The 14,539-nt window shown below is 36.7% G+C and overlaps 1 protein-coding gene across 1 annotated transcript; it reads right to left on the reverse strand.

Annotated features, from left to right (window-relative positions):
- Nucleotides 1-330: 330 nt before the first annotated feature.
- Nucleotides 331-2,498, reverse strand: LOC149838663 (xanthotoxin 5-hydroxylase CYP82C4-like). The gene is made up of 2 exons (XM_090007761.1): nucleotides 1,670-2,498; nucleotides 331-1,104 (listed from the first exon to the last, which is right to left on the reverse strand). Exons 1-2 carry the CDS (start codon nucleotides 2,450-2,452, stop codon nucleotides 481-483), a joined length of 1,407 nt encoding a protein of 468 aa, XP_089863887.1. The 5' UTR covers nucleotides 2,453-2,498; the 3' UTR covers nucleotides 331-480.
- Nucleotides 2,499-14,539: the final 12,041 nt, after the last annotated feature.

The following is a 14,539-nucleotide window of genomic DNA, read 5'->3' on the forward strand; positions in this document are numbered from 1 at the left end:
GTAGGACAGCTGACGAGAAGTCGCCAAAGTCCAGATACAAAGAGCAAATAGCGTGCATGAAAATACATTCGATGCAGTAAAGAAATCAATCATAATTACTTCTAGCAGCATTTTCCGAATGCCACTAAATCTCTATTGTCCTCTCAACAGCAAATGTGTCGTTTGATGAGTGCCACTATATTTTCAGTGAGAACATCAATTGCCATTAGATTACTAAACCGTTTGCACGACGGAGAGCCCAAATACCATACGAAGATCACAATTTGACATAGTAAATATGCTTTTTATTTGCATTTTATTGAGAAATTTCCAATTCCGGTGGCTTATCTCACTCTATGAAAATCTTACGCTTTTATTGTTCCCAATAAGTTTCCCACATCATATTTTATTCATCCATAATATGCAGTAGAGTGAATTGGTCACAACTGTGTGAGCTCATGCAGAGCCATTCACAAAGACAATATGTAGCACCATAGAGTCTCACTGATAAAGATGGGGTGGGAGACGAGGGCGCAGCAGGACTTGAAGAGGAGTTACCTTGGGCATTGTTAGGCCGAACCCCTCAGTCATGTCGACAGGCCCATCCTGGGGTGTAGACCACTCAAAACTATGAAGCAAACATGCCAATGTCAAGTGAGTAACTTTGGTTGCTAGCGATGAACCGGGGCACGATCGCCGACCCGAACCAAATGGAAAGAATTCGAAGCTCTGACCACCAGAATTGGTGTCGTTGTTGCTTGTCAAGAACCTTTCTGGCTTGAACTCTTCCGGGTTTGGCCATAAGGCTGGGTCCCTCTGTATCTTCCATACATGAACAAACACCATTGTGCCCACTGGTATGTCATATCCGCCTACATTGACCGGCTCAATCGACTCATGTGGGATCAGCAGCGGGCCCACTGGGTGTAGGCGCATGGCCTCCTTGAGTATGGCTTGCAAGTATGTGAGTTTGTTGATGTCTGATTCGTCCACTTTTCTTTCCCTGCCTACGTGGAAGTCCAACTCATCTTGGGCCTTCTTCAACACGTGGCGGTTGTTCAATAGAAGAGAGAGTGCCCACACCAGAGTATACGATACGGTGTCTGTACCAGCAGATATCATTGTCTGCAATAATTGAAGTTCAAATATCATACACCCAGACCCTATAGGGTTTGGTTCGGGTCGGGTACTGGTAAACCAAGCCCATTGACACCCCGAATTGAAACCCTTTGTTTCCTAAGCTATTAGTTCTAAAGTTCAAGCTTAGGAAAAAAGAGTGGACGGCATTCAAAGAAAAAAAAAAAGTTTGCGGTAGTAAGAGGGTAAAAGTGGCAAATCTATCTTTTAGCTTGAGCTAACTAGGATCTGACCATAGTTAAAGGGGAGAATTATTTTTAAGACAGGTGCTCACTCATAATTTTTCAGGTGGATCTTTATAATTAGGTTAAAGGTTACACCACATATTTTTCATAAATTCATGGAAAAGATTCATTTAGTGAGCCGAGCTGAACGGCGAGCTGCTCACGTCGTTTCCCAGCCGCACCTGAGGCCTCTGTTCGACAATTTGAGTAAAAGGTTTCCTGATTTCTTTTCGGAAAACGTGAGAATAATTCCCAACAAATGGTGGCTCCGCGTGGTTCGAGGCACGTTCAAATCCCAGCTTGACTTAAAAAAAAAAAAATTAACTCACCCAAATGGTAGCCTTGATTAGTAGCCCGTTAGGACGCTCGTGAGACAAATGACCATCGTCCAGTTGACCGATAAGCACATCGATGAAGTCACCACCCTCACCTACGATGCCGGAATCCTTTCTTTGCCGGTGCTCCGCCACCCAAGTGGTGGCAAACTCATCCATCTTCTGCTCGACCCTCCTCATGGCCTTCTGGTGGCCATCCACATCCAGCCCCTTCAGCCAAGGGAGCGCATCCGCGACCGTGAACACGCCGAGCAGATAGAAGAACTCCTCAATCAACTCGCCGAACTCCCTCGCTAGCTCATCTTTTCCGGCCTTTTCTCCATCGGAATACCGTTTTCCAGCAACCATCCTCAGAAGAACATTACTGGTCAGGCGGCTCAACCGCGACTTCATCTCTACCGGCTCGACGTCCCCGCAGCATCTATACAAGCCTCTCGCGAGGGAGTCCACTTCCTCGAGCCGAATGTGCTTGAGCAGCTCGATCCGTCTGTTCGATAGCAGCTCAATGGTAGAGATCTTGCGGGCCTCCCGCCAGTATGGGCCGTAAGGGGAGAAGGCGAAATTAGCGCGGTCGTAGCCGAGGAGCTTGGCGCTGAGCAGCGCGGGCCTGCTGGCGAGGGCTCGATCATTGGTGGTTAAGCACTCTTTGGCTAGCTCCATGCTGCTCACTACTAGAGCGCGCCTTTGGCCAAGCCGAAGGGCGAAGATAGGGCCGTATCTGTCTGAGAGCGCAGCGAGGGTTTGATGGAGAGGTGTGGTTCCCAACAGCACACCCATGTGGCCGACTATGGGCCAAGCACCATCAGGTTCTGGTGGCTTGGGAATCTCTTTTTGTGTCTTCTTGATCTGCCATATTCTTTGGTAGAGGAAGAGAAAAGCAAGGAGAGCAGCTACACCTCCTGCGAGTTGGAAGATGTCCATGGTGATATACATGGAGCTGGTGGTAGTCGTTGCTTCATTCTCTTATACATGTGATGTGTATATATTTCGGATGACCATCAACCTGCCTTTGCCTTTGAGGTCGCGTGTCGGGCATTTTTGCAAGTATTTTTTTGTTCTTTATAGGCAGGCATTGTCTTTCTTTCTTCATGCTTCGCGTGTTGGGCATTATTGCAGGTGTTTTTTGTTCTAGATAGGCAGGCATTGTCTTTCTTGCTTCATGCTTCACGTGTCGCTTGTTGCTCCCACTTCTTACTCTAGTAACTAATCCACAGAACCCAACAAAGTAATTGAAAGTAGAAATACTGAGAAAATTGCGTTGCGCGAAACCATGGTAATTTCAGTTTATCTTATTTTCCTGAGAAGTGTTCCAAAACGCCACCTACAGGTTTTACTTAAAGAAAAATAAATTCATGCGCCGACCTGATAAAACCTTTTCCTAATAAAAAGTCCGAAGTTACAAATTTCAGTCATATGTATGTTACAAAATGCATGAACTAGGTTTCTGATCCGAGGCTGGTTTCCTTATCCTTCATTTATAAAGAAATAAAATTACTAACAAGTAGTACCAAAAGCAATATTTGAGCCTCGAGAGTATTCCTTGTTGGATTTTGGATTGGATCTTATTCTTGTGTCCCATATTGATATGGACACATCAAAGGACATACATGGGGAAGACTCTCTCACCATTTCTAAGGTTCAAGGGTCCTGCTCACCTCTTGATATTTTGGCCTGGGCTCATTAAGGATGTCAATTGGTTAAGAAGAACGCCAATCATCTATTTCTACCGAAGTGCCAGATCATCTATGGCCGCATTTGGTAAGTGGCTCTTCTAAGATCTGTTTTAGTCAACATTGAGTTATGTGCCCACACCACGCTTCTGCTGTAGGCATTCTCGGTGGGAGTGCACCGGCGTTCATGCAACGCTCACCAAATTTTTTGTCAACATTATTCTTTGCTCCATCTACAGACCTGGTATAAGACACTGACTCATTGGGGGGTTCTGAGTGGACCCATTGGGACCCAGTTCAGGACCCATTATTGTTTCAGGGTGGTTCAGGTCAACAACCACAGGTCAGAGTAAGTCCAAAACTAGAGCCATTTCGGACAAAATTGATTCTAGAACTGATTCGGTTCTTCAGTGACTGATTTAAGGGTTCTGAAAATCGATTTTGGGGTTTATGGAACCGATTCAATTTTTCTAGAACAGATACAATATCCTAAAAACTGGTTCAGTGGTTTTTAAGACCATTTTATGCATTCTGAGACTGGTTATGTTTAGGGACTGATTTATGCATCTTGAGACCAGTTCTGAGGGTTTAAAACTGGTTTAGGGCATTTTAAGACCGGTTCAATGATTTTTTGAACTGGTTTAAGGGTTTTAATAACCGGTTCAGTGGTTTCTTGGACCAGTTTATGGTTTTTCTGACCAGTTCAGAGCCTTTAGTGACTTGTTTAGGGTCTTCAAGGACCCCTTTAGGCCATTTTAAGACCTCAAGATATGACTAGTAAATGCATGTATTTATCATTAATCTCAAGCTTTTTGGTAGGTTTAGCATGATATTTGGTATGTTTCATGTTGTTTTGAGTTATTCATGATGATTATTTATGCATGAGATTATGAATGCATGCACTATTTTTGTGTTGTGACATGCTTTACATATGCTTACGGTAAAAGATTTTGATAAACTCACTCTTGATATCACCAAAGTGACTTGAGTGGTGTTGATTGAGGGTTCTTTTGACCGTGTTGAAAGCGAGATTCAGTATTACGATTGTGTGTAATTTTATGAAACAATGATTTTACCCAAAGGCATGTTATTATGTTACAAATTCATACAGAGTGTAATACTAAGTATGTACACCAGCCCATGAAGCATGATTGTACCCAAATGTATAGTGTCAAATTACCTCTAGTTACATGATCTACTACTTTCACCAATTAAAGTTAATTCTTTGATAATTAAGGAGGCAAAGCAATTCTGAATGATACTGTTTTCACCAAAGTGGAATAATAATGACTCAAGTGTGATTGTCTTAGAAAAGGTGAATAATAAAAGGTCTTGTATTTACCTTTTCAATATAAATCTTGTATGAGCAATTATTTAGTAATGTCTTTCATTCTTGCAATCCCAGGTTTCTTGATCATTGACGGTTCTAGTAACATCCCTATTTTGGATGGATCTAATTTTTTGGATTAGAAAGAAATAATGTTATTTACGTTGGAATACATGAACCTAGATTTAGCTTTAAGAATTGACTATTGTCTTGCTCTTATAGAACAAAGTACAACCGATCAAAAGGCTGCCTTTGAGAAGTGAGAGTGCTTGAATAGGCTTAGCCTATTGCTTTTACAATCTCGAGTGGCTAAGAATATTTGAGGTGCCATCTTTCATTGCAAGATAGTGAAGAAGTTTTTGAAAGCCATTGAGATTTAATTCCTCACTTCTAATAAGGTTAGAACCTATACTCTCATATCCAAATTAGTATATATGAAATATTTTGTAGATAGCAACATCCGATGATATATTTTGGAAATAGAGAAACATTGTATCTCAACGGAATGACTTGAAGCTCTTCATTTTTTTAGTCCATCTTATTTTGACTTTGTTGCCTATTGAATACGGACCCTTCAAAGTCTCCTACAATACACATAATGATGAGTGATCTTTTAATGACTTCTTGATCAAGTGTGTTATGAGGAAAAAAGATTAAAGGGTGAGAAGGTGCAAAATTGCACATATAACTTATCATTAGGAAAAATGTAGGCCTCGATCAAAGAAGGGTTCCTTCAAGAAGAAAACCTCTGAGGAGGGTTCTAACTCTAAGGCGAATGCCAAATCTCAAGAAAAAGATTTTTCTATAAAATGTTTCTTCTGTAAGAAGAAGAGACATAATAAGGTAGATTGTCAGAAGCATAAGAAATGCTTCGAGAAGAAAAGTAACAAGTCATTCATTTCTCATGAGTGCAATTTAATCCATATTTTATTGCATAGTTGGTGGATTGATTCTGGTGTCATGATGCATATTTTCAACTCTTTACAGGTATTTTTGAACAAAAGAAAACCAATATAGTATGAAAGAAGCATCTTCTTAGGAAATAAGATGTGTTAGCATGTTAAAAACATTGGGACATACATAGTTGTTTTGAAATTTGAATTCATTTTAGATTTGGTTGATACATTTTATTTTCTATCCTATAGTTATAACCTGATTTTTATTTTAAAACTTGATAAGTTTGGTTTTGCATTTAATTTTGAAAACCCCAAGCATATTATTATTAAAAAATCATTCATGTTGGTTCTACATATGTATGTGATGATTTTCATCATTTGAGAACCAAACTTCGTATTCAGGAATCTTACTCTATTGATAATTTGATGATTGATAATAAACATTGTATGAAGGTTGATGAATCCTATTTGCTTTGACATCGAAGGTTAGTACATATATCAAAAGAAAGAGTTCAAAGACTTGTGAAAGAAGGGATTCTTGGATTCTTTGACTTCATAGATACAAAATCATGTGTTGACTGTATAAAGGCTAAGGAGTCCAACATATATAAGAAAGATGCCAAATGCAGTAATAAAAAAATAGAGATTGTGCAAACATATGTTTGCAGACCATTTTTCTCGTGTTACATGAGTGAAAAATATTTCATCACCTTTATAGACGATTACTCACGGTATATGTATCTCTACTTATTATTTGAGAAATCTGAAGTCTTTCGAGTTTTTAAGAACTTCAAGAAAGAAGTAGAGAAACAAATCAGTGATGTTATAAAAGTAGTTAGGTCGGATAAATGTGATCAATATTATGGTCATTTCACTAAGATAGAACAAAAAAAAAAGATCATTAATGCAATTTCTAAAGGAGGAAGGCATTGTGCCTGAATACATCATGCTTGATAGTGTCAACCAAAATAGTGTATCTAAAAGGATAAACCGTATGGTTAAGAAAATGGTTTGAGCGATGTTAAATAACTCAAACCTTCTCTTGACCTTGTGGGGTGCGGCTCTTAGGACAATAGTGCATATATTAAATAATGTTCCTACGAAGGTTGTCCAAAAAACTCTTCATAAGTTATGGAATGGTAGGAAACCTTTCTTGTCATATATGTGCATATAAAGATGTCCAACTGAAGCTAAATTTTATAATTCACATATAAAAGTCTTTAATCTTAGGACGACTAGTTGATTTTTATTAGTTATCTAGGAAGATAAAATGACATTATGTTTTATTGTCCATCTCATACACCACAGATAGTTGAAACAAATAAAACAAGATTTCTTAAAAATAGTTCTATTGGGATAGATGCATCTCAAAGTCTTGTATTTGAGGAATTATATGATTCAATTTTCATACGTGCAAAATAAAAAGATTTAGTTTTTTCATCATTGTTTATTTAGATGATGTTAGAGAAAATCCGATCAATAAATATTAATCCCAAGTAGAACAAGTTGATAAGGATATTTAATAACAACATGATGCAGATGTTCAATTTGAACCACCTGTAGCACCTGTATGGAGGTTCATGAGGACTAAGAAATTTGCTATCTACCTTGATTATGTGGTGTATTTATAAAAGGTCAACGATTTCATAGATATTGATTATGATCCTTTAAGTTTTGCATAAGTCATTGATAGTGATAAATCATCACATTTGATTAATGTCATGAAAGACGAGCTTGACTCTATGATAAAGAACCATGTGTGAGATTTAGTACCTCGACTAGATAGAGTCAGACCTGTTGGTTGTAAATAAGTTTTTAAGACCAAAATGGACTCTAAAGGGAGAGTGAAGAGGTACAAGGCTAGGATCGTTGCAAAGAGATCAACTCAGATAAAAAAATATTAATTATAATAAAACATTTTCTCTAATCTCAAATAAAAAATCATTGAGAATAATCATGGCCTTCATAGCTTATTTTGATTTAGAACTACATCAAATTAATGTGAAAATGACTTTCCTGAATGAGGATATAGATGTTGAGGTATATATGCAATAACCTCCTAGTTTCAGTGTATATGACTTAAACAATTTAGTTTACAAAATAAAGAAATCAATCTATGGACTTCAACACGTCACCCGCCAATGGTATAAAAAGTTCAATCAAGTGATTTTGAATTTTGGATTCACTAAATCATTGTTGATTACTGTATATACCTTAAGGCTAGTGAAAGTAAGTTCATAATTTTGGTTTTATATATTTATGATATTCTTCTTACAACTAATGATTTGGATATGCTACATGAAACAAAAGAATTTCTTTTCTCTTATTTTGATATGAAGGACATGGGTGAGGTTACTTATATCCTTAGAATTGAAATCTATCATGATAGAACTAAGGGTGTACTCGATCGCTCACTGAAATCCTATATCCTTAAAGTTCTTAAAAGATATGGGATAAAAAATTACTCTTCTGGTTGGACACCCATCATAAAAAGCGATAAATTGAGCATAAAGAACTGTTTTTAGAATGATAATAAAAAGGCTCAGATGACAGTGTTTCGTATGCTTCTCCAGTTGAGAGTTTGTAATATGCGCAAACTTGCACAGGACTAGACATCACTTTTTCTGTTGAGATGCTTGGTAGATATCAGTCCAATCCAGACATTGTATACTGAAAGACTGCAAAAAAGATCATGCGCTATGACAATACATTATGGTTATATATGATCACATTTATGAAACTAAATTGATTATCTATGATTTTATGCATTGTTGATTACGTGTAAAAACTCTCTCATTTGTAAAGAGAGAATAACATAATAACAATATTAAAAGGACTGAAAGAATGAGTTAGAGACTAACTTGTTCATGAAGATATTCTTAACATGCTAAACACTTAAAATGAATAATACTATAGTACATGAAAATATGACAGAGATGTTTATCTTCATAACTTGTATAATTCATTCTTTTGATACAAGATCACATGTGAATCCACATAGAAATTGAATTGAGATAACAATAATAAACCTCAATGAAGTGCTTTTTCATGTCAATGGGTTATATAAGGGTTAGATTCACAAAAAACCCAATGAAAATATTTGTTCATACTAGCTTAGATATTTTTTTAGTTTTACATATTCCAGTTTCTCTTTCACTCACTCTCTCTCTCTCTCTATATATATATATGTATATATATATATATTTATATGAAGTCATTAAAGACTATATATATATAGTATTTGATGACTTCAACTACTATCTCTTTTCACATTGCCTCCAATAAGACTGGTATAAGCATGGGAATAACCGCTATATATATATAAACTAAAATATGAAAACTAGCATATGATAACTAGAAATGTGAGCATTTTCAACACTTGTTTTGCAAATCTAACCATGTAGCATGCTGTATTGGCTAAGAATCAACCACTGGATCATGTATTTTGGATAAAAAATATGATTTTTGAATGCTTCAATATTCATAAAGATTGTGAGCCATTGATTTTAAAATATTAAACGAATCATTTTTATGCATCAAAATTGGATGATTCAAGAGCGGGTTTTTATAAATCCAAGCATGTAGATTACATCCATACCGTTAAAAGAACAAAAAATCTATGAAAATAATGGTTCACACATTAATTCTCATATTTTCAGTTCTTATATTCTAGTGATTCTATATATATATCCAAATTGCCCCCAATAAGACAGGTAGAAGCATGGAAAGATCCGTTGGAACACATTCCAGACTGAAGACCAGAAATTAGTGGACCCAATCACACCAACTACAAAGACAAATCTAGAAGGTAACTCAAGTTTACACGGCCCCTCACAAGTATTAATGAGGCCCCAGCATAACATTACCATGATGTCATCAACAATCTTATTAGTAATTTACAAAACGCTCCATTCTTATGAGATTTTGCAAATTGGATCCCGCCTTTTTTTTTAACCCTTGCATATTAGTTGTTGAGGTGAGGTCAACAGCGGTTTAAGGGCAGATAGTTCTACCATGCGCACAGGAGGACTACTTTACAAAATTCAAATAAAACAGGAACTAATTTGCAAAAGTGGGTAAAAAGACTTCTGCCCTCGTTGAGGTCCATCTTGAATAAAACAAATAAAGTAGGAACTGATTTGTAAAAAACAAAAAAGAGCACACATTTCAGATCACCCGAAAAGGCTTCTGTCATCATTGTATTTATTGACCACTCATTTTGGGACACGTCGCTCATCAATTTGACACATAATGAACATGGCCACATGCTCGGATCACCCGAAAAGGGTGGATATTATTGCTGAACTTGGGGCGTGGAAAGTTATCTAAGTTACCCTTTGATAAATCTGCAAAGCTTTGCCAAAGTCCATTCTGATTTGTGGGGACCCGTACCCGTCTTATTCAGAGAAAATTATTGTTACTGTATGATTTTTGTTTGGTTCTATCCCATGAAAAAGAAATTTTAATTTTTTAGTTATTTTCAATATTTTTCATAAATTTGTTGAACCATAGTTTTGATAAAAGAATAAAGGTTTTTCAATCCGACGGAGGTGGCGAGTATACTAGCGGTGATTTTTATCATCTTATAGTTTTTGTTATAAATAGGCAAATTTCATGTCCCAAGACCCTTGAACAAAACAATGTCTCTGAACGAAATCAAAGCATATGAGTGTCACTAAATTGGGTCTTATTATGTTTTTTCATGCCAATTTTACCTAAAAGATTTTGGGTTGATGCTTTTTCCACTGCTATTTTTTTGGTAAATTGGTTACCCATGACTCCATTGCAAAATCATTCCCCTTTGGTACTCATCCTGAATATTCTTGCTTACATGTTTTCGAAAGTAGATGTCTTCCATACTTGTGCAAAGCCAAATTTCCTAAAGACCTTACCATGTGTGTTCTTGGGATACAATGTTAATTACAAAGGGTACAAGTGCTTATATCCTCCAAGTTGAAGTTGAAGGATATATATCGCCCGAAACATTGTTTTTTATGAGAGTAGTCGACCATATAAAAAGCGAGCCTTCTTTTTATCAAAGTGCTAGTGTTGAGGGGGAGCTCGGTAACTATCCCTCTTGGGACGTTAATGAATATAAAGCTGACAAAGAATTCAGTCTTGATCCTATTAATAAAAGTGCTTCACACCCTAGAGATGGTGAAAACCGATCTCAATCTGGACATGACATTGATCATAGGCACTGCCAAAATGACGCTAACCAAAGTATTGTTGGCTGTGATTAATAACAACAATGTTTTTTCTAAAGGAGTCAACAATTGTTCTTTCATTGGAGGTTGTAAAAATCAATCTTGTGTTGAAATTGATGTTGGCCAAAATGCTGCTAAAACCAACACAAGTCATTCACTGCAACAATAGCTGGTTGTTGATGTTGTTCAAAATCAGGATGGTAATGATGTGGTTCATTCTGTTCAAACAGGAAATGACCATGCAAATATTGAGAATTTGGTTCATCATGAGGAAATCAGTCTCATGTGAAAATTGTGTCGTCACTTGATCGGTGCATGAAATATTCAAACTGAGCCCCCAAATAACTTGGTCCACATGAACTCATGAATATTCTCAAAGAACCGAATAATATTAAAGTTGCACTCTCCCATCCTGGTCGGAAGTTATCCATGGATAAAGAAATAGAGGCTCTTCTTTCCAATAGCACCTGAGATCTTATCCCCAAAAGACCCAATGATAATATGGTGTAGTCGAAGTGGGTTTACAAAGTCAAACTTAGGCCTGATAGAGCTCTGGAATGCCTTAAAGCCCATCTTGTTGCCCGAGGTTGCACTCAAGTCAAGGGCATTGATTTCTATGAGACTATTTCTCCTATTATAAGGCCAAGCAATATTAGAACTATTCTCACTATTGCCACAGTCAAAGGATAGGACATTCTGCAACTCGATATTAAAAATGCTTTTCTTCACGGGATTCTAAAAGATGAGGTTCTCTTGAAACAACCTTCAACGTATGAGAATCCTAATAACCCAAAATATGTCTGCAACAATGTTTGATTTGTTGATATTTGCTAAATATAATGTTCATGGAACGCTGATTTTACTTATATATGTTAATGATATGATATTGACACAGAGCGATAATAAAACTCATAATAAAATTCATTTATAAAACTGGGCAAGAGTTTCTTGTCAAAGATATGGGTTGTTTACATTATTTCTTGGATACTGAAGTTGATTACAATTCTCAAGGCATGTTCTTGTGCCAAGAAAAGTATGCAGGGGATCTTTTAGAACGTGCTCAAATGCAAGAGTGTAAAGTTATTGCCAATCACATGGCTCAAAAATATCAATTCAATTTTCTGGACAAATTTCATGATCCAACTTGTGCCAGTGATATTTGTCTGAACAGTGTGCATCTGTGCGCCTGGAAGTGTAAGGCGACAGCACCTACTTGTGCCAGTTTAGAATGCCTGTGTGCGTTAACTCATTCACAGTTGCGAGTGTGCGCAACAGGAACTTGTTTTTGTACCTACGAGTACAGCTAGATTACAAGGTGGTGAAGATTCGAAGTGAAAGCCTTATCAACTGGTATCAAAGCCATGCCGTCGAAGTCAATGCCGTTGAAGGAAATTGTATTTGATCAGCTGCAACAGAAGCTTGAAGATCACCTAGAAGAAAGTTTGTCTCATATAGCTGCCATAGAGGAGAAGCTTCAATAGTCTGACAATCGGCTAGGTGGCTTAGAGACACAGATCGTCTCCTTGCAAGCGAAGCGAACGTATATGAGATACTTGCTGAGTTGAAAAACCAAAGGGAACGAGATGAAAAAGCACCAGACACTATAGAACTAGAAGGCAGACCGACTGTTGTTGGTCTGTCCGCAGGTCCTATCCAAATGACGCATGGTTCGAAGTTGAGTATACACACAATGATGATTTAGATGAATTTGAAAACATGGCGGGGTATACGAACTATGGGAGAAACTGTACAAATTTTGAAAAACAAAATAAGGTTTCCTTTCCTCAGTCGATGAAGGTATATTTTCCAACATTTTCGAGAAAGAATCCTAAAGATTGGCTTTACAAAGCACAACAAATTTTCGTAAGCCATAATGTGAGGTATGAACACAAAGTGAGATATGCAATTATGAGTTTTGAGGGAGAAGCTCTTAGATGGTTTCAATGGTTTGTTCAAAGAAATGAATATCCAACTTGGGATATTCTTGGGGAAGAAATCATCAAGAGGTTCGGTCCTACACCTTACACCAACCATGGGGTTGAGTTGAAACAACTTCGCCAAATGGAGACCGTGTAAGAATACCAAGCACAATTTGAAGATTTATGCTCCTTATGTGAAGAATGAAATGAAGGAGCACTTTTGAGCTCTTTCAATTCAAGGGTTCCTATAACCTTAAGGTTGAACACATCCCTAGAGAAGAGATGAAAGATCTAAGAAGAAAATGATTATGCTTTAATTGTAAGAGTAATTGGATGCCCGGTCACAAGTGCAAGCCACTTAAATATTTAATAGTTACTACTAATGAAGTGAGAGCACTCGAATAAACTTAGCTTTTTGCTTTTGCAATCTAAGGTGGCTAAAAATATTTGTAATGCCATACCACAATGCAGGACAGTTAAAGAGTTTTTAAGTGCTATTGAAGCACAATTTGTGAGTTCAAAAAAGACCCTGATGTCTAAACTCATATCTATGAAATATACTGGAGGAGAAAACATTTGCTAACACATTTTGGAGATGAGAAACATAACGTCTCAGCTAAATGACATGAAGCTCACTATCTTTAATTCTTTCCTAGTGCATTTAGTTCTAGCGTCCTTACCCTTGGAATACAAACCTTTCAAAATCTCTTACAACACATAATGATGAATGAAAATTCAATAAACTTATGTCCAAGTGTGATAAAGAAGAAGAAAGATTGGAATGTGAGAAGGTGCAGAGTGCACATATGACTTCTCATGCATCCAAGGTAAGACCAAGAAAGAATGCATTTAAGAGAAATGCTAGGAAGAAGCCAATAAGGGATAAGTCATCCCAAGGCAAGCAATCTGACTCTGATCCCATAAAGTGTTTCTTTTGCAAGAAGAAGAAACACAGAAAGATATATTGTATACAGTATAAAAAGTGGTTAGAAAAGATATGTAATTTATCATTTGTTTCTCATGAATGTAATTTATTATAAATTCTTGAAAATAACTGGTACATTGATTCTAGTGCTACTGTTCATATTTCTAACTATCTACAGTTGTTTCTGAGCAGAAGAGAACCAACAATGCATGAGAAAAACATCTATTTAAGAAACAAGATGCGTTCACATGTGAAGGGTGTTGGAATATGCAGGATTACTTTAGATACATGCATAATTTGAGACCTTCATGATGTCTTTTATATTCCATCATATAACAGAAACTTAATTTCAATTTTGAAATTGGATAAATTTGGATATTGTTTTAAGTTTAAAAATTCCAAATTGTTCATTTATAGAAATTCAATTGAAATTGGTTCTGCATCAGTTTATGATGGTTTATATAGATTGAATGTGAAGATCCAAACCCAGGAGTCCCTGACTTCTGAATGCGCATTGGTTGAAAATAAACATGACTTGATAAATGATAAATCTTACATGCTTTGGCATCGAAGGTTGGGTCATATCTCTAAAAAGAGAATAAAGAGACTCATAAATGAAGGGATCTTGAAATCTCTAGATTTTACTGACAATGACCCATGTGTTGATTACATAAAGGCTAAGCATACAAACACATATAAAGAGGGTGCCAAACACAACAATGGGATATTAGAGGTAGTTCATACGGATGTATGTGGACCGTTTACCCCTGTTATATAGGCGAAAAATATTCTTCACGGTATATGTATCTCTACTTGATTTTCGAAAAATTTGATGTTTTTCATATGTTTAAGAAATTTAAGAAAGAAGTAGAGAAATAAACCGATAAAGTTGTTAAAATAGTAAAGTCTGATAGGGGTGG

Source organism: Nuphar pumila, chromosome 5 (assembly GCF_984573655.1).
Source record: "Nuphar pumila chromosome 5, dmNupPumi1.hap1.1, whole genome shotgun sequence".
Lineage (NCBI taxonomy): Eukaryota > Viridiplantae > Streptophyta > Magnoliopsida > Nymphaeales > Nymphaeaceae > Nuphar > Nuphar pumila.

Excerpts from the sequence above, each read along its gene's own strand:
- LOC149838663 (XM_090007761.1), bottom strand. The coding sequence starts at position 2,452 with ATGGGTGTGCTGTTGGGAACCACACCTCTCCATCAAACCCTCGCTGCG. Across the intron at positions 1,105-1,669 it reads TAATCAAGGCTACCATTTGG|ACAATGATATCTGCTGGTAC; the intron begins GTGAGTTAATTT and ends CAATTATTGCAG.